Source organism: Sciurus carolinensis, chromosome X (assembly GCF_902686445.1).
Source record: "Sciurus carolinensis chromosome X, mSciCar1.2, whole genome shotgun sequence".
In the NCBI taxonomy this organism is placed as follows: Eukaryota; Metazoa; Chordata; class Mammalia; order Rodentia; family Sciuridae; genus Sciurus; species Sciurus carolinensis.
Genome location: NC_062232.1, coordinates 129,059,832 through 129,085,852, shown reverse-complemented (window position 1 = coordinate 129,085,852; position 26,021 = coordinate 129,059,832). Strand labels below are relative to the sequence as shown.

At 45.2% G+C, this 26,021-nt stretch overlaps 1 protein-coding gene across 5 annotated transcripts; it reads right to left on the bottom strand.

Annotated features, from left to right (window-relative positions):
- Positions 1–1,414: 1,414 nt before the first annotated feature.
- Nsdhl (NAD(P) dependent steroid dehydrogenase-like) lies at positions 1,415–26,021 on the bottom strand. Of its 5 annotated transcripts, XM_047535977.1 has the most exons (9): positions 25,896–25,958; positions 18,655–18,710; positions 17,073–17,183; positions 14,841–14,999; positions 10,521–10,667; positions 8,122–8,250; positions 5,915–6,057; positions 3,851–3,953; positions 1,415–1,991 (listed from the first exon to the last, which is right to left on the bottom strand). In XM_047535977.1, exons 3-9 carry the CDS (start codon positions 17,136–17,138, stop codon positions 1,659–1,661), a joined length of 1,080 nt encoding a protein of 359 aa, XP_047391933.1. In that variant the 5' UTR covers positions 17,139–17,183; positions 18,655–18,710; positions 25,896–25,958; the 3' UTR covers positions 1,415–1,658. The 5 variants fall into 5 exon arrangements, with proteins under 5 accessions (XP_047391933.1, XP_047391932.1, XP_047391934.1 ...); XM_047535976.1 differs by lacking the exon at positions 18,655–18,710 and having other exon boundaries at positions 25,896–26,021; XM_047535978.1 differs by lacking the exons at positions 18,655–18,710; positions 25,896–25,958 and adding an exon at positions 25,979–26,005.

Here is a 26,021-nt window from a genome sequence, read left to right as displayed (position 1 = left end):
CTGCGAGCTTCTCATCTATCTGAGATTCTCCCTCATCACTTCTAAGAGTAGCTCCAAAGCTTTGTCTTAGTCTAAGCTCCTTCCCTGCCTCTCTCTTTAGCCTGATTCTCCTCCACTGCTCCCCCTGACCCCAAACCAGCCTATTTGTTTCTTTCATTGAATCTATGTCACACCATTATTTTATGCATGCTAAAAAGTCATGCTGGTAATTAAAACTAGAACAAGCTGTTGATGGTGAGACTGACTGCTTTAGCCTGAAATGCCAAACAGAGATCTGTACCTACTGAATGTCTACTTTTCTAGGTGCAGCTGTATGTATTACCTGCCCTGTGGACACCACATCACCTCCCTCTGAACTTATACCACTTCACTTGAAGTTTGTGTATCATTTCATGCCTGGTACTACAGTGGCTTGCGAACTCATTTTAGCTCCAATATTCTAAATGCCTCAGGGGCAAAGGTGGTTTCTTATTTATGTTTATATCCCACTGCCCCATCCATCCAGCATGGTCTATCCCCAGTCGGAGACAATAGTCCAATAACACAAACGGCAGGGCTTGCATACCTTCACTTTATTCTAGTCTCCCATGTACCCCCTGCCCCTGGACAAAGGGAAAAAAAGAAAATGGAATTCCTTAAATTACATTTCAGTTAGTGGGAGAAGAAATCATGTTCTGTAAACAAAACATCACCAGAAGATAGAAAAGCCTGGATTATTATATGTGTTATGCCCCTGTGAAGTTGGTCTGATGGATTTTATGAATGTGACATACAGGGATGTAGACCCCTCTGCATCATCTCGTGGAGTTTCTGCCCGAACTCCAAGGAGTTTAAGGAGGCTCCCTTTTCTTTGGTTCACTGTCAACCAGCCTGATGCCCCATGTTAGAGAAGAGCTCAACAGTTGACATGGCATGTCACTGAGCCAGACCACTGCTGTCACTAAAAGTAACAATAGGACTGTTGATAAAAGAAAACGCTTTATGAAACAACATTGCAGGTGGGCTGGAAGAGTCCCTGAAAGACAACATGGAAGGAGGTAAACCACCAGCAGGGCCCCTGCCACCCCTGCAAGGATGGCAGGGATTATCGTCATTTATGCCCCCCCTCTTTTGCTCCAAACTGTGTGGATGTGAAATGTATGTTTGAAGTCTCATTCATGTGTTTACAAATTCTGCTTTTTTTCTAGGATACTGTTCCTTGAACAGAGTCTAGTGGCTTCCACTCTAGTACTGGTTTGCATGGTAAATATTTTGCTTTCCCATCCTCAATTAGCAAATGGATTGTTTCTTACAGCTTCCTTGATTATGTACTAGGATACCAGAATGAAATGGATGACTTCAGGGTGGTCTTTGGATAAGGAGCCTCGGGTGGGGATTGTGGGGGGGGGTAGAGAAAGATATGAAGACACAGAGGGAGAACAAAACAATATAATATGAAGGTGTATTAAAAATTCAAATCCAATGCCATGAAGGGAGGAATGTCTGCTGTTCCTGTCACTCTCATAGTCATGGAGGGAGCAGGGCATGCTCTCATCTAACTAGCAAGAAGAGTCTTAAGCTCAGAAGAAACTCATTCAAAGGATATTAGTTCATCACTGCACAGGGGAGAAAGTTATGGGCCAGGGCACGCACTGAGATGGCCCAGTCTCCAGGGTGCCTCACTTGACCTTCCGCAGGTGGTGAAAGCTCTGTATGGTCTTCTCCACGGCGTCATCCATGGTGACCAGTGGCTGGTAGCCCATGACCTTTTTGGCTTTCTCACAGCTGTAGTAGTGGAAGGTGCCAGCCAGTGCAACCCGCATTGGTGTGAAAGTGGGCTGCAGCTGGATGATGGGACTGATCACCATCACCAGCAGGGACAGCAGAAGGGCCAGGTAGTAGGCTACCCAGTAGGGGATGTGGTATTTGGGGGCCTCATAATTAAGGCCTGTCAGGATGCGGGACAGGAACGTCCAGAAAGGGATGGGTTCATCGTTGGTGATGTGAAATGCCTGGTAAGGGAACAAGAAGTTAGGAACCTCTGCTCAGCTGCAGGCATGAGCAGGCAGCCTGGAACCCAGAGTCCAACCACAGCCGCAGGCTCATCCCACAACTCATTGTGGGAAACCAGAGGCTGCTCCATGTCTGCTCGCCTGGCCAGTTCTTCTGCAGGGCAGCTAAATAGTGAGGTGTATATTTGGCTTCCTCATGTGCCTGGCTGCTCCAGTATTTCACACGGGCTGTCCTCAATTCTGCAAACTGGTAGCATTCAGAGGTAGAGAGGGAAGGCAATGCAAATTTTATCTATGGGCCAGGATTTTAAATGGAACTTAGATTGCCCTCAGGAAGGTACATTTGTTAATTTAATAACTGCTAATCATGGTAAAACTCATCTTCTTATCTTCAGATTTAATGAATGGGTGATTAATTTCTCGAACATGCTATGTTTGTTCTAAACGAAAAGCCACTCCCACTCTACTCCTAATCACCTGAAGGGTTATGAGTGGAAAACTGGCAGAGGTTCAGGACAAAAGAGGACCAAGCAGAGAGAGGAAGGATTGCAAATCTAGGAGTGAGAACTGAAGATGACACGGGGCCCTAGGAGTGGGAGATAGGGTAGGGGGACTAATCAGGCTCCTGATCTTTGCTTAAGAGCTGCTGTTCCCTGCCAGACCCACCTTACTTCAGAGAAGGCCACCAACCCAGCTCTGATCTGCCCACTGGGCACCAAATGCTAGTAGATTCAGCTATATTACCCTGCTGGAGGGGTGAGAGGCCTGAGTGATGTGAGCATGTGTGAGCCATAGGAGAAATGGAAACTTGATGAGCAGTGGGAGAAAGTGTGAAAGCCAGCGCACTGACAGATGGTCACACTCCAGCGAAGTTAGGGTTTGCATATGGACTGCTCACCCAAGGTTCAGGTGTTGAAAGTTTGCTCTTTAGCTCGCGGTACTATTGGGAGGTGGTGAAAACTTTAGGAGGGTGGGGCCTAGTTGATGGAAGTAGGTCACTAGGGGCATGTCCTCGAAGGTACACCTTATCCCTGGTCACTCGTTTATTTTCTCTCTCCTTACAACATTCTAAGACTTCTCTAGCTTCCATCTGAAAACTTTCTAAACTCCTCCCACAAACCAGTTCCAAAAGTTTCTGAACCATATAGTCAGGTACAGTCACGGTCATGACCAACAATTTTAGTGTATGTGCTACTAATAAGCCTGTAGGGACTCTTTTGCATTGTGAGATGGGCATGGACCTTTGGGGACCTGGGGTAGAATGTTATAGTTTGGAGCTGAAATGTCCCCCAAAAGTTCATGTGTTGAAGGCTTGGTCTCCGGAGTGGTAATATTGGGAGGTGACAGAAACTATAGCCAGTGGGGCCTACTTGGATGAAGTGGGTCACTGGAGGCATGTCCTTGAAGGGTATATTTTCTCCCTGGGCCCTTCCCCCTTCTCTCTCTTTGCTTCCTGGCTGCCATAATGCTCTGCCTCACTACAGGCCCCCAAACAATGGAGACAACAAAAAAACCCTTTGAAATCATGAGCCAAAATAAATCTTTCCTCCTTTAAGTTATTTTTCTCAAACATTTTACCACTGAATGGAAAGCTCACTAACATAATGGGGAATAGTGCTCTGAATCTCTGTTCAATCCTAGCTAATTAGCTCATAGATTCTGTGATGCTCAATGACACAGCCCTCCCCACTAGAGGGACTCAACCTTGGTCCAGGGGGTTCCTCACGCAGATTTGTCTGATACAGGATCACAGGAACAAGCAGTCAGCAAACCCAATGGCAGGGAGAAGAAATTGGCAGGAAGGCAAATATGCAGGGGCAGGAAGTTGTGAGCCAAACTGGAAGAAGTAGGTGCCTTACCTTCCCACCCAGGGCTGCGTCTCGGGAGAGGTGCTCTGCAGCCAGGATGTGTCCATGGACTACATTCTCCACGAAGGTGAAGTCTACCAAGTTCTTCCCATTTCTGCAGGTGCACACGGAATGGTTCAGCTGTGCTGGGAGTGCCAAGCTGTGAGCCTCATGGAGCCCCTTCAGCATGAGTGCCACCTGCCTTGGCAGTACCCACCCCCAGCATACCTGGATGTCTGTAACAGGTAAGGAAGTGGAGAGGGCCAGAACTCCTGGAGCCATCAGGTTAGTGGAATATTTGAGGACCAAGCCATGAATGTGAAAGTGGGGTGCCCTGCTCACACCATCCCAGCACCGTCAGCACTGCTACTGTCTGTTCAGGCTTCAACTACTTTCTAGGATACACTGGACCAATGCATGGCTCTTTGTAATTCCTCAAAATGATAAGTGAGGGTGGCAATTAGGCTTAGCAAGATGCAGGGATAAGAGGGGAAATGAAGGGGAGGGGTTATGGAGGTAGGAAGGGTAGTAGAAGGAATTGGACATTAATACCCTATGTGCATATAGGACTACATGACCAGTGTGATCCTACATCATGTACAACCAGAAGAATGAGGCGTTAGACTCCATTTATGTATGATGTGTCAGAATGCATTCTACTTTCATGTATAACTAATTAGAACAAATAAAAAAGACAAAAAAGAAGGGGAAATGAAGGAAGAAAAGGCACATTTGGGAGATAGCCATACTTTCTGTCACCTGTGGGAGGCCCTCCACCTGTACTTTCCTTGAGAAGGGATGTGTAACACCTACATCTACCTTCCAGATAGAAAGATTTGAGACTTTGGTCCTTCACTCTGAGCCAATTGCTTCTGCTCTGAGCCTCAGTTTCCATAATTTCTAAACAGGGAAAGAAATATTTTCCCAGTCTTTCTGAGAAGGCACACCAAGTTAAATAGTGGCCTCCAAAAACTCATGTCCTTCTGGATCTTTTGAATATGATCTTATATAGAAATGGGGTCTTTGGTGACCACCAGATTCACCTTCCCCACCAGCAAAAGGAATAAACTTTGTTGACGTCTTAATTTTGGACTTTTGGATTCCATATCTGTGACAGAATCAATTTCTGTTGTTTTAAGCATTAAGTTTCTGGTAATTTGTTATGGGAGCCCCAAGAAAGGTCACTGCTATGTTTGGAATGTTTGTGTGCCCCCAATACTCATATGCTGGAACCTAATCCCCAATGTGACGCTGTTAAGAGGTGGGGAGTTTGGGAGTTGATTAGGCTACAAGAGCTCCATGCTCATAAATGGAACTAATTTCCTTATAAAAGAGGCTTGAGGGAGCCTGTATGTTCCTTAGGCTTTGTGAGGACAAATAACAGGTGCCATCTATGAAGAATTGGCTCTTATCAGATAAAAAAATTTGCTCATGCTTACATCTCAGACTTTTCAGACTCCAGAACTGTGAGTAATATATTTCTGTTGTGTGTTGTTACTATTATGGATAGATGTGAGGTGTCCTGAAAAAGCTCATGTGTGAGACAAGGCAAGAAAGTTTACAGGTGAAAGGATTGGGTTATACGAGGTTTGATCTAATCTGCGAATTCATCCCCCTACAGGGATTAACTGGCTGGTAACTGAAGGCAGGTAGGGTGTGACTGGAGGAGGTCTGTCACTGGGTGCTTACTTTTGTCCCTGGTGAGGAACTCACTCTCTCTCTGCTTCCTGGTGTCCTGTCCTTAGCCACGTCCCTCTACCACACCCTTCTGCCATGGTGTTCTGCCTCACCTCGAGCCCTGAGGAATGGAGTAATGGAACTGGCTGTCTATGGATTGTGACCTCTGAAACCTTGAGTCCCAAATAAACTTTACCTCTTCTAATTGTTCTTGTCAGGTCTTTTAGTCACACTGGCAAAAAAGCCATCTAAAACAGTTACCCAGTCTAAAGTATTTTGTTGCAGCAGCCTGAACAAACTAAGACTGGCACATGAAGCTGCTTGGGTGTCGACAAAAGCTTCTCTGCATGTGCACTGCATGGATTAGGGAGAGGTGAAGAGCAATGGGGGTCAACTCACCCAATCATGAACTTCATCTTGCCCTTCTTGGCGGCCTCAATGAGGATGGGGACCAACTGGGGATCCCGTGGGCCGAAAATGCCATGAGGGCGGATGGCTGTGGTTAAGAAATTCCTCTCAGGATCATTGGCGTCCAGAACTGCCTGAAGGAGAAGAGGAGGAGCGTGTCCATTGCAAACTCTCAGCCCAAGCTAAGATGGCTCCTCACTGGCTGGTAGCATTTCCCATAGGGCACTGACAGATGATATGTTCTGCTGGTACACAAGCTACTGGGCAGTATTCTGCTTTGGGATGACAACCCATAACAGTTACCAGTACCTCTCTACTCCATCGGTCCTCCAAATTCTGACATGCAGGAGAAAGCTGGGTAAAAACCAGTGAGATCAAATTGAAAAGCTACGGTTTGAGTTCAAAGGCTAAGACGCATACATGCGTATCTTGGTAGCAGTTTGTGGAAAAGGTCTAAGGGTTCCAGTTATTGAGTCAGTAGTGAGCCTCCAGTGAGTCTGCTGCCACAAAAAGGGCTTGTGACTTAATGACATGTGCCAGTTACATGTTTCCCCCACACCTGGGCTGTTTGCTCAGTGCTGAGTGTACCACCTCATAGGAAAGGACTCAGATAAACCCAACTGGGCCCAGGAGGAGGGTCAGAGTGGGTGAAGGGTATGAGGAACTGACCTGGGAGAAATAGGGCAGCAGTGAAAGACATAAGCAGTCAGTGTCCCAGAAGAGGCAGCCACTCTTCCTGTTACCACCTCAGGAACAGAGGTGTCTTCTGTGGGGCTATGTGAACACACTACAGTCCAAGGGCTTCAAGTACAGTCATGTGCCAAATAATAGTGCTTTGGTCAACAACAGACCACATAAGTAACAGTGGACCCATAATTTCTAGCCAATTTTGTTCATATACGCACACTCTATGATGTTTCTACAATTCCAAAATCACCTAACAATGCGGCCCCCAGTTAACCTGTAGAGAGGAAACAGGTTTTGCCTCAAAAGTAACTAAAAAATCTCAAAGGAGTTGCTATGTTGTTGGTAAAACAGGGATGATCAAGGTGCCCACACTGATAAGACTTGGAGCATGTCACCTAGGAGTTCTAGTTCATGGTGGCAAGAAGATTGTACAAGTTTCAGTTCCATCAACTATAAGTTATTTATTGATTAAATTTATGAAAATGGAGAACCTGCCTCTTTCAACAGATTTCCAGAGTTGCCCTGCCTCTTGCTGTCAGGCCTGTGGACCCCTTGACAATGAAGGAAATAACTATGACTTCAAACAATGTCTACCACGGCTCATCTTGATTACTAAAGCGATGTGAGCTGGAGGGGTCCTACACTGACATCAAATTTGGTTTACTATTAGTAAGGAGATTGAAAAGCCATGCAGGTGTTCATCTTGGCAAAAACCAAGCTCCAGGTAGGTCACTGCTAGTGTCACCCTAAGGCTTCAGTATTCCTTGGGCCTACACTGAGCACTGTTTGGATACAGAAATTCAGCTTATTAAGGCCAAGCCTGTACACCCTGGTTTGGGGAGGTCTTTGAATCTCTCTACACCCAGTTCTGATGGGACTTTCTCAGCTGAAGTAATAGAAAACAGCTGGGAGGGATCTGGCTGGCTGAGCTCAGAGGACTCAATGCCAGTTGGGTGGAAAGATCCAGTTCATTGAGGGAAAACCTCTGTGGGTGTGATGTGCTACAAATGCCTGGAAAACATAAAGTCAGAGCTGTCCAGCTAAGACAAGCTATCTGGGGCTCAGGGGCACCCATGGCACCCACAGCTTAGGACTGCCTCAAGGTGATGGTAATGGCTCATCCAGGCCACCTGCACCCTGAAAGTTCAGTGGCTATCACTCAGTGGAGTGGCTGCTTAATCTAGCCAGGTGAAAATTAGGAGCCCCTTGATGAAGGTTCTGAATCCCTCTCTGCATCAATAATATGATCAATAATATGGTGATGATAACACTGCTCACCTTATGGAATCATTGTGAAGCTTAAAGGAGGCAGGTACCAGAAAATACTCAGAATAGGACCCCATCACATTAAACATACTGTTCTTATTTTACAATTTAATTTCACCCACCTATTTTACTTTCCAAGTTTGATACTCAGGCCTCAAAATACTAACTTTCTATGTTCACACATTTTCCTTAGGAATGTAAACCCTTCAGATGTCCGCTCACTCAAGTAGGTCTAAGTTACATACTCTTTCCTGTAAGATCTTAGTCTCCGTGTAGTAGTCTATGGGCTTCATGGCATAAGGAAGGTCTTCGGTTCCATTTTTGATGTCACTGCCCTCAAAGATGACACTGGCACTACTGGTCAAAATGAGTTTCTGGCAGAGGAAAATTTAAAGGGAAATATGAGTCAGAAATCATTGCTGTTCCAACACTCTGAGAGTTGTGTATGCATGAGAATAAAATGGCACCTCTTCCCTAGACTCACATGGGAGTCTCTGCACTAGTTATTAGCTGCAATGCCTTTTCTTTTTAGTTCTTCTTAAGATAATCACCACCTTCTGCAGCTATGTGGATTCCAGATACATCATGGTATTACAATTTAAAACGATTTAAAACACTGGACCTCCTGCTTTTTCTATCTTGTCACACCTGAGGAATGGAACAGACTCCAATTATTCATGGTATCTCACTATCAGACAGATTCTTCATGGGGGAAAACAGCCCACAAACTTCCCTCCCAGCACAGGCACAGACAGAGGCTAGCACAGCAGAGGAGGGAGTGTGGGAACAGGTTCAGTTTGGACACAAACACTGAAGGCATGGCTTGTTACATGCTGCAGGTGGCGCTGAACAATGAAGAAAGAATTAAGCAAGACTGGGCTGAACTGGTCATCTGTGTGGAGGAAAATATTTGAACTTGACCTCACCATATATAAACATAAATAGATTCCTGGTCGATTGAAGGACTTTAATGTGGGAAGCACTGCTTTAAATCGTTGAGATAAAATACGTTAAATAATCTTTTGATCTTGGTGTTGGAAATATTTTCTTAAATACAACACAGAAAGCCATTTCCTACAGCCCTACTCACTAAGCTATTCTGCCCCTTCAGTGAATGAACTATAGTCCGTATTCCAAGATGCATAGAGCTCCAAAAGCATAATACTAGAAAAGAGCAGCAAGTTGCATGTTCAATGTAATACCATTTTTATAAGGTTCTGTAACATGCAAAAGAATACCTTATATTGACTGCATATGGAGCAAACAGAAATGATTGATCTAAATTCAGAACAGTGTTACATGTAGGTAAAGAAGGGGATACAGTGTGCTTAATCTCTGCCACTAGTGTAATAAAGGCTATGATGAATATATGGGTGCTGTACTATTCTGGCAATTTAACCATAGCAGTAGCAAACTTTGCAGAGCTGCAGTTCCATAAGACAGAGTGGAAAGTCTGGAACTTGGCAAGAGAGGATCTACTTGAAATCCCACCTGTTCCATTTACTGGTGGTCTTCAATTAGCCCTTGGCTACCTAACAAGGAGAAAAATAGGGGGGAACGGCAGCAGGGCAGGGTGTCTTTTCAAGTGAAAGGTATAGGGGTCGCTATTTTAACACACTAATGGGAACCCACAAAATTCCTTCACCGCCGGCTCTTACTGGGCCAGTCAATGACGCTAGGGACTAGCTGAGAGCACCCAGAAGGATCACTGGGAGAATAATTCCCAGCTCTCTGCAGGCTTTTGTCCTAGTTATATAGTATCTGTGGCAAGTGTCATCATGAAGGAGCTGTTGCACCCACTGGCTGGAGATTCATCAAGGCCATTCTGAGGACCAAGATTTGTAAAAACAGTGCATCAAGTTCCCACATAGCAGAAATTCATGTTCTCTCAGGTCCAGCAATCCTACTTCTGGGTGCAGATGCCAAAGAAATGAAAGCAGGGCCTGGGACAGATATTTGTACAACCACATTCACAGCAGCATTATTCACATCAGTCCAAATGTGATAGTAACACAAATGTCCACTGGTGGATGAACAAAATGTGGTCCATCCATAACATGGAGTATACTCAGCTTAAAAAGGTGGGAAATCCCAATACACACCACAACAGGAACAAACCTCGAAGATGTTAGATTAAGTGAAATGAGCCAGTCACAAGAGGGATATTGTATGAGGTCCCTACAGTAGTCAGATTTCATAGAGACAGACAGTAGAATGGTGGACGCCAGGAAAGGGGAATTGTTCAATGGGGACAGAGTTTCTGTGGGGAAGAAGAAACTCTTGAAGAAGGATGGTGGTGATGGCTGTACAACAATGGGAACAGACGTAATGCCAGTGATCATATGCCTAAAATGGTGAAGATGTTACATATATTTTGTCACAATAAAAACAAAAGCAATTATCTCAATTTTGTAGCTTTTTAGTCAAAGACAGGCTTTAGAGGCCTCAGAAGGACCACGGATATAAGGTTAGAACATCCTAACTCTAACAGGCCTCGGCAAGGGGCCCTTCATGATACCCAGTGATGCCCAGGGTTTAAATGCTAAGATCTTCACATTTAAGAAACAAGAGACTGTGGCTAAGCCCAGGAAGACTGGATGGGGTCACATGTTCCTGACAGCACTTTCCACAGCCTTCCCCTTACCTGAACCCCAGCCTTTTTGCAAGTTTCAATGACATTCTTGGTGCCAATGAAATTCACTCTATAAAAGAGCTCCTTGTTGTTACTGGATGGTGGGGGTGACGCACAGTGGAAAACTGTGCTTACACCTTTCAGAGCTGGGTACAGGTCCTGGAAAAGCAAACAAAGACAAAAGAATCATTCGTGCTCTGGCAGGTCAACAGTCTTCTCATATTCTGACTCTCCAACATGTACCTAGTAGGTGGCTTGCCTTTTTATAATTGCTCAATCAATATGGAAACACATTCTTATAAAAGATCCAAACAATACAGAAGTGCATGGAAAAGAAAGCAAGTTATCCCTTCGACAGTCCCCTTTCCAAGAACCAGTCCCCAGTAAACAGAGTTTGGGGGCATGAGAAGACTATGGGATCTGGAGACAACACTGTGTTATATGTTCAGGGAATCTGTGTGGGGAGGGTAGAACTCCCACCTGGACAAGATGAGTTCATATACAAAAATTATAAATCATATGAAATAGTCCCATACCATTAACAGAGACCAGACATAATGCACAACCTGACTGTGACTTTGAAATATTGAATTTACTGCTTAAACAAATCCCCTGAGAGAAATGGCTGGTTGCAGATTTGGGTCAGGAAATACACAAGTTGAACCAGGAATACGCTGTCATTATCAGAAAGTAAGAAAGCTTGCCAAGAAGACTACTGGGGACATGTAGAAGGTACTCAAGAGCCAACACGAAGAAGCCTTAAGTGGTCAAAGATGAGATAATTTGATCATGAGTAAGATCTCTTTCTGAAACCAGCAAATAAAAGGGGAAGAACCAACAATTTAGTATGTACAAAGGTCCAAGCAACTAAGGAAAGAGAAAATAAGGGCATGTCACCATTTTGCCAAATCTTGATGAAATAAGGGGATCTAGGTATGATCCTGTCTGGAAATAATTGGAGAGTCAGGTATAGACTGCATGAACCTTGCCTCTGAAATCTTTGCCCACAACTCCTAAGAACAAAGATGTTCTCTTGAATAATCCTAAAATGGTGATCACAAGGCAAATTCCAACAGATTGGTTACCCCTATCTAACAATGACTCTATATTCAAGTTTCCCTAAGTGTGCTGATGATGTCCTTTCTAGCTATTTTTATTCCAAGGTCTAGAACTCCCTGTTTTTTCTTTATCTTTTGTAACACTGCCATTTTTCAGGAGGTCAAGTTGGTTATTTTACTGACTCTCCCTCAATTTGCATCTGTTTGTGTCCTCAGGATTATACTGACGCTCAATAGTTTTGGCAAAGATCCCTCATAGGTGCAGGTGTGTCTGTCCCAGGGTGGGCATACCTTGTGAGGCACATGTTGGTCCCACTGATTATGATGCTCAGTTGGATCATTCACTGAAGTTGACAGCTGCCTGATTCTGGCCATCCCAAGGTAACTTTACCCTTGTGTGACCAGTAAATCATCTTTGAAGTGATCATCCCATGACTGATTTCAGCATTTATTGATCACCATTTCCTGGAACACTTATCAATGTACTGGTTGCAAAATGGTGACATTCTTTTTCTAAGCATGCCTTTTAAACTTATTAGCTGGAATTCCTCTGCAAAGTAGAGCTTCCTTTCCCCCCAGTCCTAATTTTTCTTCTCCATATTTCTACGGTCACATGGATTCTTTTTAATTCAATATCTTTTAATTCACTACTATTATCATTTTTGAGGCTCAAAATGTTCTGAAGTTGGCCAGTTCTGGCCCTTCTACTTGGCTTCCCTGTCCTTCAGTCTTGTCCTCCGTAATTTGGTCCTAAGGAAAGCACTTACTGTTATTGGGGTTCTGATGATATTGAGGAAAAACTGCCTCCAACTCATTGGTTCCTACTCTGACAAAGCAGATCACTTCTGATCCCAGTGTGTGGGAAAACCCCTAAGGGTTTCCCTTTAACACTGGATTTAAACAAAGTTGGAAATAATATACCAATAACCACAGCACAGCAGTTGGGGGAATGTTTTGGAAAGAATTTAAAATTGGCTAAGGATCTCTGTCTCTTTAGAGGGGATGCACCAGTGATCAAAAAATGTCAAAATATATGTCTTCGTGGAGCTGATGTTCTCTGGTGGAAGGGATAAATAAGGACATAAACATAAAAAGTAGACACAGAGTACATCAACTCTTGCCAAATGTTATGCAGAAACATAACGTAGAGTGAGGGGATCAGAAGGGGAAGGCTGCTTAGCATACAGTGCCCAGAGACCTATAGGAAGTGAGGAAGCAGGCTCTGCAGTTCATAGAAAATTCCTGGCAGAAAGGACAGCAAGTACAAAGGTCCTGAAGCAGAAACTTGGTTGGTGAGTTGGAGAAGCAGTAAGAGAGACAGTGTGCCTGCAGCACAGCAATGAGGGGAAATGTGGGTGGGAGGAGGCCAGAGAGGGGGCAGGGGCATACTGTGCAGGTGGTGATTATATAGATCTTTGTTTGTTCTAAACGGAACTGGATGCCATTGGAGTTTTCAGGACAGAGGAGCGATGGGATCTAAGTTCTGCACTAAAAGGGTCCCTGTAACATCTAGGTGGAAGATGATGGTGGCTTGGATCAGGGTAGTAGCAATGAAAAGGGTGCAAAGTCGCTGGATTTAGAGTGCAGTCAACAAGGTTTTCTGCTGGATGGGATGAGACAGAAAGGAATCAAAGATGAATCTAAGGTTTTTGGCAAGTGTAACTGGAAAGACAGAGTAGGCTACTTTGGGAGCTTGAGAAGATTTCAGAAGAAGCAAGTTTGCTGTGGTAGGGAAGGAACCTGTGGCAGGGAATGGGGACCTTAAGTCTGGATATGGCAAGTGTGACTGTCCAACAGGTAAATGGCCACGTGTAAACCTGGACATATCCAGTTGGAGACTTAGCAGCTTCTAGAGTATATTAAATCCCTGAGGTGGGATGAATTCACCAGGACAATGAATGTACTTAGAAAAAAGATTCATGGAAAGCCCTGGAGCCTGCAAAAGTTAGAAATGATAGCGATAAGGAGACTGAGAAGGAGCAATCACCAAGGGAGGAGAAGGAGCGAGTGTGGCATCTCAGAAGGCAAGCGAAAAAAGCACCAGATGCTGATGAAGGGCCAAGTCTTATGAGGATGAGACTCAACCACCAGATATAGGCACCTCAAGGTCTTTTTAGAAGGACTGCAGAGATAATGAATACAAATAGTTCTTGAGCTCTGCTATCAAGGGCAGCAGCTGGCCTGGCGCATGGTTTTAAGATGGGCAACACAAGAATCTCTGTATCAGTGGCGGATTTAATGCAGGAGAGAGTGGGAGAATCCCTACTGTACTCATTGAATAGGGAAGGGGAGGTGCATTCCAGTTGGTACTGGATGGGAGCTTTCCCTAGGAAGAGGATTCCTCTGGCAGGGCAGGGGTGACAGGATGCAGATGCAGGGCTGGACAGCACTGGGAGCCGCCTGAGGGCCATGGCTAAGAGAAAGCCAAGAAGCAGCCAGCACATCATCTTCTCTCCAGCCCAGGTCAGCTGCCCAGATGCACAGGGAAGAGAGCGAACTGGATTTCTCCAGGGCTGGGATGACAATAAGACGTACCATGTGACATGGACTTTTATGTGTCTGGTGCCATCATCTCATCTAGCACTAGACTAGGGTTAACATCCACAATCAGTTGATGTTAACTAAAGGACACTATCCTGGATAATCTGACTGGGCTGCACCCAATCACACAAAGGCATTGAGAGCAAAACTAACTTGGGGTTGCCACATCAACTTCTGTCTGAGCTTCCTGTCGGTCCTCCAAATTTCAGACATGCTCAGCCAGCCCCCACAATCACATAAACCAATTCCTTGAATTATATCTCAACCTCTCCTTCTTCCTCAACACAACCCTACCTTATTGATTGCTTCTCTGGAGAACCCTGACAGTCAAAACCACTGAAGCACACACTTTAAAATATGAAACTTACAGTATGTGAATTCTATCTCAATTAGAAGGAACATGTACCTTGAGGTCCTGCGTGTTGTAGTCAGCAGATTACAATTCATGACATTTTTGGTAAAACTTTTGGGTAAAGTTTTATTGGTACACAGACACATCTGATCATATAAGCAGAGAGTGTTACTGCTTTTGGTCCCATGATGGAGTTGAGTTGCTGAGATGTAGATGCTAGTTATTCATTATGAGTAATAGCAATGTGTGTATTAAGTTCTTTCCTATAACTTTCAATAAAATAATTTCCTTCAAACAATTTGGTTGGCCTCTAAGCACAGGAAGTGAAACAGTTTCCCCTGGGAGTGCTGTGGGAGATTGGCAAGGGTGCAGAGTCCATACCTGTTGGCTGCAGAGGTCACCCAGAAAGAACTGCACCCGGGGATTATCAAATCCTTGCTGGATATCAAATACATTGACGTTGTAGCCCTTTGCCAGCAACTGCTCCACCATGTGCTGCCCCAGGAATCCAGAGCCTCCAATCACTGTACACTTCTTTGCCTACAGAAAGAGAAGGATGGCAGAAGAACCAGCATGATGATAACCAGAAGCTAGAAAGTGGCCAGGTTTACGTGTTGTGAGCCATTGCAATAGCAGGTATGTTTGTTTGCAACTCTAAGCCCAGGTAGATGCTTTATATAATTCAGGTATTCTATCACCAGTGCCACCTTCTCTCCTGGGACCAGCAAGAAGGAAAGACAGAGCAAATAATACTCGATAGACCTTGGTGGATTTGATGACAATACTCATGCTTTGTATTTAGTGAAGGGAAATTAAACCACTATGATGAAACTTGGATGGTCTATTTGTTTTTCTTCCTCAGTACTGGGAATGGAACTCAGGGCTTTGTGCTTGCCAGGCAAGCACTCTCTATCACTGAGCTACATTCCCAGTCCCAACCTGGACAATCTGAAAGAAAAAAAAATGAAAAGGAACCAAAGGTGACATCTTTTTGCTCCTGACATCTGATTTCTGGGCATTTCTCTATAAAAACAACAAACAAACAGCCAGTCATTTAAGAGTTTGCACTTAAAACATCAGAAAGGAGCAGTCTCCATACACACAGGACAACGTGCCTTCTTGACCACAAAGAGGCTTGGGCTCATCACCCAATCCCTTCCGGCCTCAGTTTAACTAATGAAGACTGTTCCACAGAGATCTCCTGGTACGATTGAAAGACAGTTGCTTGTCTCTCAGGCCTATGGCTTTGCTTCCCTTCTCTGAACTCTGAAGAGTCGACAAATCGGGAGTAAACTGTGATGCTTACATTTCAGCCTCCCAAGTGTGCCCAGATTCTTGGCTAAATTGCAACTTGGGAATTGGGGATGATGGAAGGACAGAGTACCCCACGTGGAGGCAATTGTGCATTTGAACTCCCTGCTGTCAATGCAAAACTGTTGCTGTCACCTGCTGAATAAGTTGGCTATAAGTGTCCCCAAAGATGACTTGTGATATTCTTCCTCCCTAGGATATCTACAAAACTATACATGGGTTTTCTCAAGATAACAAACCCCCGTTTTCCTTGGTTTATATAGAATATATCAAAGTTGAATATGTAGAACTAAAACTTTTAAGGAATTTGTGTTCTGATTAAAAACCAACCAACCTCCCTACTTATTCCTTAAACATTGACACAACTGAGCTGTGTGAGACTCAAGGGATGCCAGGGCCAGCCACCTTCTCCATATCTGCCTCTCTCCCAATCTGGGTGTTCTGTCTGAAATGGTGCTTTTACCATTTTTTTCCACCAGGCCCACCTAGAGATAGCACCATAACTTTACCATCATTTGTTCTTGCATAATCTACTGACATAACTGGCCTCACCATTCAAAACTCAACAAGTGGGGCTGGGTGTGGTGGTGCATGCCTGTAATCCCAGCAGCTCAGGAGGCTGAAGTGGGAGGATCACGAGTTCAAGGCCAGCCTCAGCAACTGAGTGAGGTGCTAAGCAATGCAGGGAGACCCTGTCTCTAAATAAAATACAAGAAAGGGCTGGGGATGTGGCTCAGTGGTCTAGTGCCCGTGAGTTCCATCCCCAGTACAAAAACAAACAAAAAACCCCAAAAGTAACTTTTCTATCTACTCTTTTCTATGCCATTCTACCAGGAAGCCCCATCTAGCCTACCATAGGCCATATGAAGGCAAAGTGAGGTGCCTGAACAACAACCAACAGTTACTGCCAAATAAGTGCATCGGGCGGGCTGGGAACATACCCCTCGGGGGTCTGCTGGGCACCTGTCACTGCACAAGTGAGCCAGGGCAAGACCAGCCAACAATCCCCGAGCTGCACTCAGCTCAAACCACAGAGTTGAGAAAAAAGGAACTGTTTTTCTTTCAAGTCACTGCATTCCAATAATGGTTGACTCAAAGCAATAAGTAACAGATATATATCTTCAGTAAAAATATTTTTCTTGTAAAAAAAATACTAAAAAAAATACCTAGAATTGGTTGATTTAATAAAAGTGATAAACATATTTTTCAGCCTATAGGTAAACATCAGTGGCTTGCTGGTAAGTTAAGTACTCGACATTTTCCCTACCTGATTTTGGTTAACCTTTTTATGGCTGTACTCACCTTGGAAATGTCCTCTATCACACTGGTGACCTGGTCTCTCATTGGTTCAACAACTGCTTGTTCCATTATGGATGAAAATATGGTCTTGTTTACAATCAACTTTTCTTCTTACTAAAGACATATTTAGAGATAGACACTAATGTTATATATAAAGCATGCCATCCACACTCTGCTGTTTTTACAAACAGCTGAACTGGAACTACAGCTGTTGGCTGAAGCACTTGGCTCATGTCCCTGTGATGCAGGTTGCACTTGCAGGGCATGACTGGGCTCATAACATCATATACTTGGAACAGGGGCATAATGGGAAGTCACTTAAATGATCTCACTTACCAGTTAGGAAAACAAGAAAATTGTGTTGTAGCTTTTGCCACTGCACTTACATGCTTACATGCTTCAATAATTTTTGCTTTCTCTTGGGGTACTTGTTAGGTGGTGGCAGGGCACAGGCCTAGGGAGTCCTGGGTTCTGGCCCTGTCATGAACTGCATAAATCCAGTTATTTCTCTTTGCTGTGACTTTATTTGCCCATCAATAAAATGGATTTGTGTGCTCATACCTATGATGTCCGGGCATGGGATACTGGGGCAGGTGGTGGACAGAGTGTAATAAGAGAACTCTTGCTGTTATGTCAAAGACATCTTTATTTTGTGTGAAAGAACTCAAGAGTGTCTGAAACCCTCAGGAAGTAGTCAGAGCATGGCGGGGACCAACCAGTTTAAAACCAGGAGAGAGTAGTGACAAAGTCCAACCATGTTACCAAACAAGTACAGCTTGTAGGGTGTGCTTCCCTCTTCCTTTACCCACAACATGGAACTGCCAACACAATTCATTTATGGAGTGTTTGGGCCTGTGCCAGCCAGAACGGTGCCTGATCACATCGGCAGTGAGGAGGTTAATTGACATAAGCGCACTCAGGTGATTTATCACTGGCCGTATTCAGCTAAGTCCACGCGCACAATGCGTTCACAGGTGTTCCCGAGCACGCCTGCTTGGGCCTGCTTGTTTTAACCCTTGCGGTGATAGGGCAGCTGGCTCCTCGCCTGATTGCAACTGGCGTGGCCCTGCCCTCCGCCTCCTGGAGGGAATATAAGTGGGCAGTGGGCGAGGGCGTGACAGTAAAAAGCAGCAGCAAGCAGAGCAGCAGCTAGCAGAAAGAAGCGGAGTAGAAGCCATTAGCAGAAAGGAAGAAGAAGCGGCAAGCAGATAGAAGTAGATAGATGCAGAGAGAAGTAGAGGCAGCTGCGGAAGGCAGATCGCAGAGCGGAGAACTGGGAACACATCTTTAGGTTGCATATCACAGATAGGCAGATCGCAGTACGCGGGACGCATCACTAAGAAGCACCTTAGGTAGACTCATCCTTAGTTCACAGGATGCAGGACGCACCTTTAAGAAGCAGCAGCAGAACAAAGAAGAAATAGATCTCTGATAAGCGTAGAAGCCTCTTTCTCTAAAACTTTCTCTCTAAGCAAAGTTTCTCTTCCTGATAAGCAAAGCCTATCTTTTTCTCAGGGTCTCTCTTCCTCTATAAATTAGTGAATATAGGAAAAATAGTTTATTTCCAGGCCCCTCCGATAAATACCTGCGCAATTGTTGTTGCGGGCGGCGACACTGCATCTCGTTTTTCTTTTCACCTGCCTGTGAAAACTTAGACTCAGAGAATACAATTTGAGTGAGGAGGTGGCAGACAGGTGGCCATCACGCCCAACCAATGGGCTAACATGTGTGCCCTTAGGGGCTGATTATGTGAGTGTATGGATTTTGTGAGCATATGGAAGGATGAAACGACCTTGAAATTGATGTTAGGACTCTCAGCATCTGATGGGATCATGCGGGGGAGCAGTTTTCTGAACTCATATGGAAGTTATTAGAAAAATGTATCTCAAAGTTTGACTATGCCTGGGCCTTAGTACAATGCATCCAATGAAAAAGCAAAGCCATCCTGCAGTTCTGTGCCTTCTCTGAACCCCCCTTTATCCCATGGTCCCCTGCATACTGGCTGGGCCCCTGTCATCTGTTTACTCCAAATGCATGTGGCTGAAATTTGACTCATTTAGCTCAATGTATAATAGGACCAAAGTAGTTGGACATTGGATTTTGGCAACCTGCACCAAAACACCTCAGAGTCTGGGTTGTCTTGGTTGGTGCTATATCACAGGCATGCAGCACAGTGCCCAATACAGAGTGGGCACCTGTGTGTCTGCCAGACTCATGGTATGTCATTCTACATATGAACCCACACGGAGCCTCTGCTGCTTGCCACCACGTACAGGGACTCTCATGGAAGCTCCCATCTAGGAGCTCTGCTGGGCATGTGGTTTTGTTCTTTGTTGGTGCTACAATCACAAATGCCCACTGATTCCCTGGGAAACACAAGCAAATGGGAAGGCATATGGCATCCATGGGGCAAGGAGATTTCTACCCCCTATCCAGCTTCTAACCCTGCCAAGGTCATTATTGACCTCTGGTAGGAAGAGGTCTGAGAAAAGCATGCCTGGGGCCATGATGATCTGCTCAGTAGCTTGCAGGATCCCAAGACAGGGCTAACCAGGCTATGTTGGCCCAAGCCTGGAGGCCTCGGCTCCTGGAAGTCTCTGCTCTCTTTTGCTGCCTGTGAAAAGCACAAATTACCCCACTCTTCAATGCAGCTGGCAATATATTAATGAATCCAGAGCTTCATGAGTTCAAGTCCCAGCTCTAGTTCTTACTGGCAGGATGCCCTGTGCACAGTTATCATTATGAGGATTGAATGAGAAAATGCATGCAACACTCCCTCAACACAGTGCCAAGTACTGTGACCACCCCATTAAATACCACTGCTATTGTCATCAAAATGTTACTTCCTCAACAGCAGTCTCCCTTACCCCACCTCCTTGTTGGTCATTGCTTTCTGCCTCTACTGTTTACCTGCACTCATGTGGTATACGCTCAGAAGCACCCATCCTGCAAGTGGCCTCAGGCCTCAGTAAGCTCATACTGCCTAATGGGAATACTTTGTAAAGTACTTACCTCGAATGTGAAAAAGGAATAAGACAGGGTGGGCTTTAGTTCAGTGGATCATGTGCTTAACATGCTCAAGGGTTCCATCTCTAGCATACATGTGTATACACATGTGCACACACATACATGCAAAGAAGGAATAATACAGATTGAGACTTATAAACAAATTTGGGTAGAAAGAGATCTGGCCCCCTTCCTTCCACTTCATTCAAAGAGCAGCATGAGTGACCTCAATGTGCTTCATTCAGTTCTTAATTAAAGACAAAGACTACATTTAATCATTCCTACAGCTTTCAGCTTTGCATGAGAATAGAAAAGAAGTAGACCAAAAGAAGGCCTGCTCAGGGTGGCTAAGGATGATAAAAATCCCACCTGGAGAGTCCTTGTCAATGGAGAGGAGCATAAACAGTGTCTTTTTCACTTAAGACCTCTGCGACAGGGTAGGGATGCTTTTGGCACCTGGGGGCCTGTGCAGCTAGGACAGGCTTGTAGGTTAACACATGGCACCACACCACTTGCTTCAAAAGGATCTGATGAGAAGAGTCAACTCTGGGGGTTGGATCATTCCACACAGAGACGGCCCTCAGGGGAGGGGACCAAGCAATGAAGGGACAAGGAGAGCACCAGGCCAGGCTTCACCTTGCCATTGCCATGTGAAGACACTGCTGGACTATTACAGAGGGGTGAGTGGTGACCCCTCTAAAGACCTGTCTCCATTCTAATCTTTGGAACCTATGAATGTGTCCTGATGCAGAGAAAGGGTCTTTGCAGATGTAAAGATGATGGGGAGGTTATTCTGGTGGGTTTAAATGCAGTGACAAGTGTTCCTGCAAGAGACAAAGAGAGAAGAGGAGGAGGCCATGAGAAGATGAATGCAGAGACCACAGTGAGGTGGCCACAAGTGTAGGAATGCCTGGGGACATCAGAAACTCAGAGAAGCAAGGAAGGAGTCAGGTTAAAAAAATATCAGGAAGAGCCCCGGTCCAACAGACATTAATCTGAAGAAGATTACTTTGCAAGATGGCTCATGAACACTTGAAACACTGTGAGACATCACTAATCATTAAGGAAGTGAAAATCAAAACCCCAATAAGAGACAGCCTCACATTCATTAGGATGGCTATTACCAAAAACCAGAAAGTGGAAAGTAGCAAGTGTTGGTGAGGATGTAGAGAAACGAACCCGTGTGTTCTGCTTGTAGAATTTTACTCTTAGGTAAAGTGGTGTAGCTGCTATTGAAAACGGCATGGCAATTCCTCAAAGATTAAACACAGAATCACCATATAAGCCAACATTTTTGCTGGTGGGTATACACCCTCCCAAATTGAAAGCAGGGACTTGGAACATGTACTTATACATCCATGTTCATAGCAGCATTATTCACTATTAGACAAAAGGAGAAAGTAACCCAAGTGTCTTTTGATGGATGAATGGTTAAACAAAAGTGGAATATTATTCATTCACAAGAGGAAATGAAATTCTGATGCAGGCTACAGTATGGATGAATACTGAAAACGTCATGCTATGTGAAATAAACCAGGCACAAAAGAACAAATGCTGGCCAGGCACAGTGACACACACCTGTAATCCCAGCACTAGGGAAGCTGAGGCAGGAGGATCTCAAGTTCAAAGCCAGCCTCAGCAATAGTGAAGTGCTAAGCAACTCAGTGAGACCCTGTCTCTAAATAAAATACAAAATAGGGTTGGGGATGTGGCTCAGTGGTCGAGTGCCCCTGTGTTCAATCCCCAGTACCCCCCTCGAAAAAAGAACAAATGCTGCCTGGTTCCACTTATTTGGGGTATAGGGTTTAAATTTTGCAGGACCAGGAGAGTTCTAAGATGGATGGTGGAGGTGACTGCACCACAATGGGTACGTATTTATTGCCATTGATGTGTATACCTAAACATGGTTAATGTGGTACATTTTCTGCTATGTCTATTTTACTACATGTATACATAGAACAGCTCTAAACTATTGAATATAGGACTCCAAAGTTCTAGGGGCTTACACATCTAAAGCTTCAAGTCTGTTTCCTTTGGAATGGTGCTCTATGAATCCATTAAAAACCAAGATATGCACACACCATTTCCACTGGAACAATGTCTTAGGCTAAAAACAGTTTTGGAAAAGAGACCCATCTTGTCCTGGTAAAACCCAAGCTCCTTGCTCCACTTTTGGTCTGCTGACAGGATTTGATGAAGAGAGAAGCAAGATAGCCCAATTGCCTCCTTCGTGGGAATGTTCCAGATCACTGACTCCTAGAGATAAAAGGAAGGGACAGTGTGTTTCAAACCAAACAAAGAGATTAAGTGCCCCCTCCTTTTAAAGGAGTGCAATGCAGGAAGCAAGAATGCGGCCACCAGGAGCTCATGGCCATAACCCATGGGCAGATGGTAGCAATCTGTAGGAGGAAACAAGAACAGGACTCCAAACATAATGAGCTTCCCCAGAGGATTCAATCAGTAGAGTGTGGCCCTCCAAAGACAGCAAAGCAACATTCCTCAGACTTCTGTCTGAATCCTGATATGGGAACTGAGCTTGGGATTATAAAGGAGGACTCCCCTGTCTCCCCTACCCACTCGCTTCATGCTTGGCATCCTGGTGAGACTGGGTTTGAGGATCTAATGGAAAAAGAGAGGGATTGCCCTGGGTGCTGGCGCATGCTTTCGTTATGTATAAGTTTTTGAGAAAGTATTGCAAAGCAGGAGTCCTGTGAAAACCAAAGTAAGGTCTCCCCTTTCACAACTCCAAGATGTGATACAGGGGAAAACACATGCAGGTTAGGACCAGTGAGGTCAACAGCTAGGTCTTTAGAGCTCTCAGGCGAGCCACTCCTGTGCTGGCACAAACTGGCTTGCCTTTGTCCTCTCCTGGACCTCAGGTGTCTGTGTGCTTCTGTCAGTGCTTCCTCTTGCTGCCTATTTGCTTTCAGAATGAAGCAAGTGCCCAGTTTTGAATGTGTGGTGGGCAACTCGGGAACCCCTCAGTCTGCTTGTGGGTTTTGCTTCCCCCTCCTCTCCATGGTGAGATCCTTCAAGCTCAACTGTCCCCTCTGGAAAGCCCCCTCCCCCAGCTTGTTCAAGTTCTCATCCTGGGTTCAAGTGATAATCGAATTACCCTGTTGCTGCTGGTTAAGAGTTCTCATCTGCCTATCTCAGAGCTGCTGTGGGGCTCAAGCAAGCCCTCAAGAATAAAAGAGGGGCTCATTCAAAAGTCATCAGATGCTAGCCACTGCCAGGTAGACACTGCATAAAACACAGTTCCAACCTTCAAGGAGCGCACCCTCTCATGTGGGAGACAGGGAGAGATGAGGAATTGCATAAGTATGTCTGAGCCCCAAGGAGGATCAGACCAGAGCACCAATACAGGCTGCTGGGTCAGTTAAGGTGACCCAAAAGCTGAGTTCTAAGGCCCCCGAGAAGTGAATCAAACAAGGTGGTGGCACAGATCCAGCACACTGATAACTGACCAGTTGTGTCATGGCAAGTATGAATGAAGTAAGACTAGGAGTAAAGTTAACAACATAACAGGGCTATGTGCCCCTCAGTTGTAGGCAGAGGTGAGAGTTAGGATCAGATCACTCAGGCTACAGTGTGAAGTCGAGATTTTAGTCAAGCCTAAGGGCCCCAGGTGTGCCAGGTAATGGAAATGAAAACAAGTCAGAGAAAAGAACTAGGAGACCTGCTAAATGTCGGGCTCTTTTACATATGAGTACATTATTCCATTAAGATTCAAAAAGCATCCAGTCAAGTAGACAGTATTGGTTTCACTCAACAGACGAGGAACTGAGGCTCAGAATTTAAGAGACTTGTTCAGGGTCACACAGTTGGCACAGAGCCCAGATAAAACTTGGGTTGTCTCTTCTACTCTGTAAGGCTGCCACCCTGTGGACTGGGAAATACGATGTGTCAGCCAGCTTTCCACCACTCTAACAAAACGTTTGAAATAATCAGTTGAAAAAGAGGAATGGTTTATTTTGAGTCACAGTTTTGGAAGTCTGAGTCAATGGCCTGTTGATGGCAGAGCATGTGGGGAAGGACACAGATTAGCAAAGAGAGAGGAAGGGGCAGGGGCTCCACATCCCCTTCAAGAGTACATCCAGTGACTTGACTACCTTTCACTGGGCCCTACCTCCTAAAGGTTCCACTACTTCCCAACAGTGATACAACCTGGCAACCAAGTCTTCAACTCAAGGGCCTTTGGGGGGACACTTCTGGTGCAGACTATAGCACAGGCTGTGGAGTGAAAAGAGCAGGAGGCGTATATGGACTTTACTTCACAGTTATGGGAAGCCTCTGAAGGTTGACCCAGAGGGCACTGACCTGATCAGAGCTGCTAACTGGGAGGATTAATCTGATGGAGCTGGGTGGACTAGATATGTGAGAGATGGGAAATGGGGTTACTGATTAGTTGTTTGACAGAGGTTTACTAAGCCCCTGTGTTCCTCCCTATTGTAGGTACTGGAGCATCAATAGTGAAAAAAACCAAGATGCCTGTCTTCTAGCGGAGGGGCAACAAAGAACAAAATAAATAAAATTGAGTTGGTTAGAAAGTAATAAGTACTATGGGGGGAAAGTAGAGTAAGGTGAGGGGCTTGAGTGTACTGAGGGTGGCCTCAGTGAGAAGCACTGAGAAGACAGCTGGGTGACCTGGAGGAAGAAAAGATATAGGTGCAGAAGACAGAAGGGTCAGTTGGGGCAAAAATTCAGTGTAGGAGTGTCCCTGACATTTGAGCCCCAACAACAGAACTAGTGTCTTGGGGCTGGAGTGAGGCAGGTTAGAGGAGAAAGACAGCAATTGTGGGGGTAATGGAAGGGGGCACATTATGCCAGGCTTTGCAGATCATGATGGGAACTATGGCTGAGACTAGTTGGGAGGCTGATACAAAGGTTTGAGAGGCAGCAGAATTGAAAAGAGAAAAGAAAGGGCATTTCAGGGACAGAACTGATTGAACTTGGAGGCTCAATATGGGGGAGGGGACAGGAAAACAGACAAATGTGACTGCAAGGTTTTGAAACTGGTTCACTGCTCAAAGGGGAGGAGGGCAAAGAGCAAATTTCCACCAATGAGGTGCGACTACACCCAGGCCTTTCTCAGTTAATAAACTTATATTCCGTCCTCAATCTGCTCAAATTATTGTCCCAACACCTGGCGGGGAAGCAGTGAACTAGTTAAGGAGGGCACTGGTGCAGTTTCATCTCTGCCATACCCTTTCGCGTATTCCTTTTTAATTCTCCAAGCAAGCTTCACATTCCCAACACTCCTGTGACTTTGATCATGAGGGTGTCTAGACCTGCCGACCTGCCGACCTGCAACGCTACACTGTCTACCATGTGAGGGTGGATGTCAAACAGGATATTCTGAAGACCTCTGAGGTCCCTCACGCTTGCAAGTATCTTCTTCACTCCGTTTACAGTCTGTTCCCAATGTCCCCGGCTCTCTATCCTGGGCTGCTTTTAGCTAGGTGAAAGCTAAAGTGAGTCTTCCGTGAAGGCTCACTTTCAAAAAAAAAAAAAAGAAAAAACAAAACAAAAAAAACCTCAGCTGAATTCAACTTCTAAGTCCCAGCGGTCTGACCCTAGGCAACAAAGCTCGGCATACCTCTTCCCCTTTCCTGCTCTCACCTGCCGGGTGAGTACAGTTCCCTCTGCAACACGTAAGGTCACATATTTTCTAGCCACTCTGATGTTGGGTGTCCCAAATTCAGTTTTAGGTAGCCCAGAAAACAACCTACCCAGACAGCCCCACCCAGCTCCTCGCCCTCCCACCCTGCCAAGCTGCAGACACAAGGCGACCTCCAAGGGCAAGATTATGATTCTTACCCGTCTTTCTGTAGGTGCCCTCCCAGTCTGCCTCCGCTTGCCCGCGGCCTGCACCCACAGAGCTCCAGCCCCGGACCACCAACCTTTTCTCCCAGCCAGCGTGAGCCGAGAATCAGCCGAGTTTCC

Excerpts from the sequence above, each read along its gene's own strand:
- Nsdhl (XM_047535976.1), bottom strand. The coding sequence starts at position 17,138 with ATGGAACAAGCAGTTGTTGAACCAATGAGAGACCAGGTCACCAGTGTG. Across the intron at positions 3,954-5,914 it reads AAGATGAAGTTCATGATTGG|AAATGGGAAGAACTTGGTAG; the intron begins GTGAGTTGACCC and ends GTGCACCTGCAG. Across the intron at positions 1,992-3,850 it reads ACGCAGCCCTGGGTGGGAAG|GCATTTCACATCACCAACGA; the intron begins GTAAGGCACCTA and ends TTCCCTTACCAG.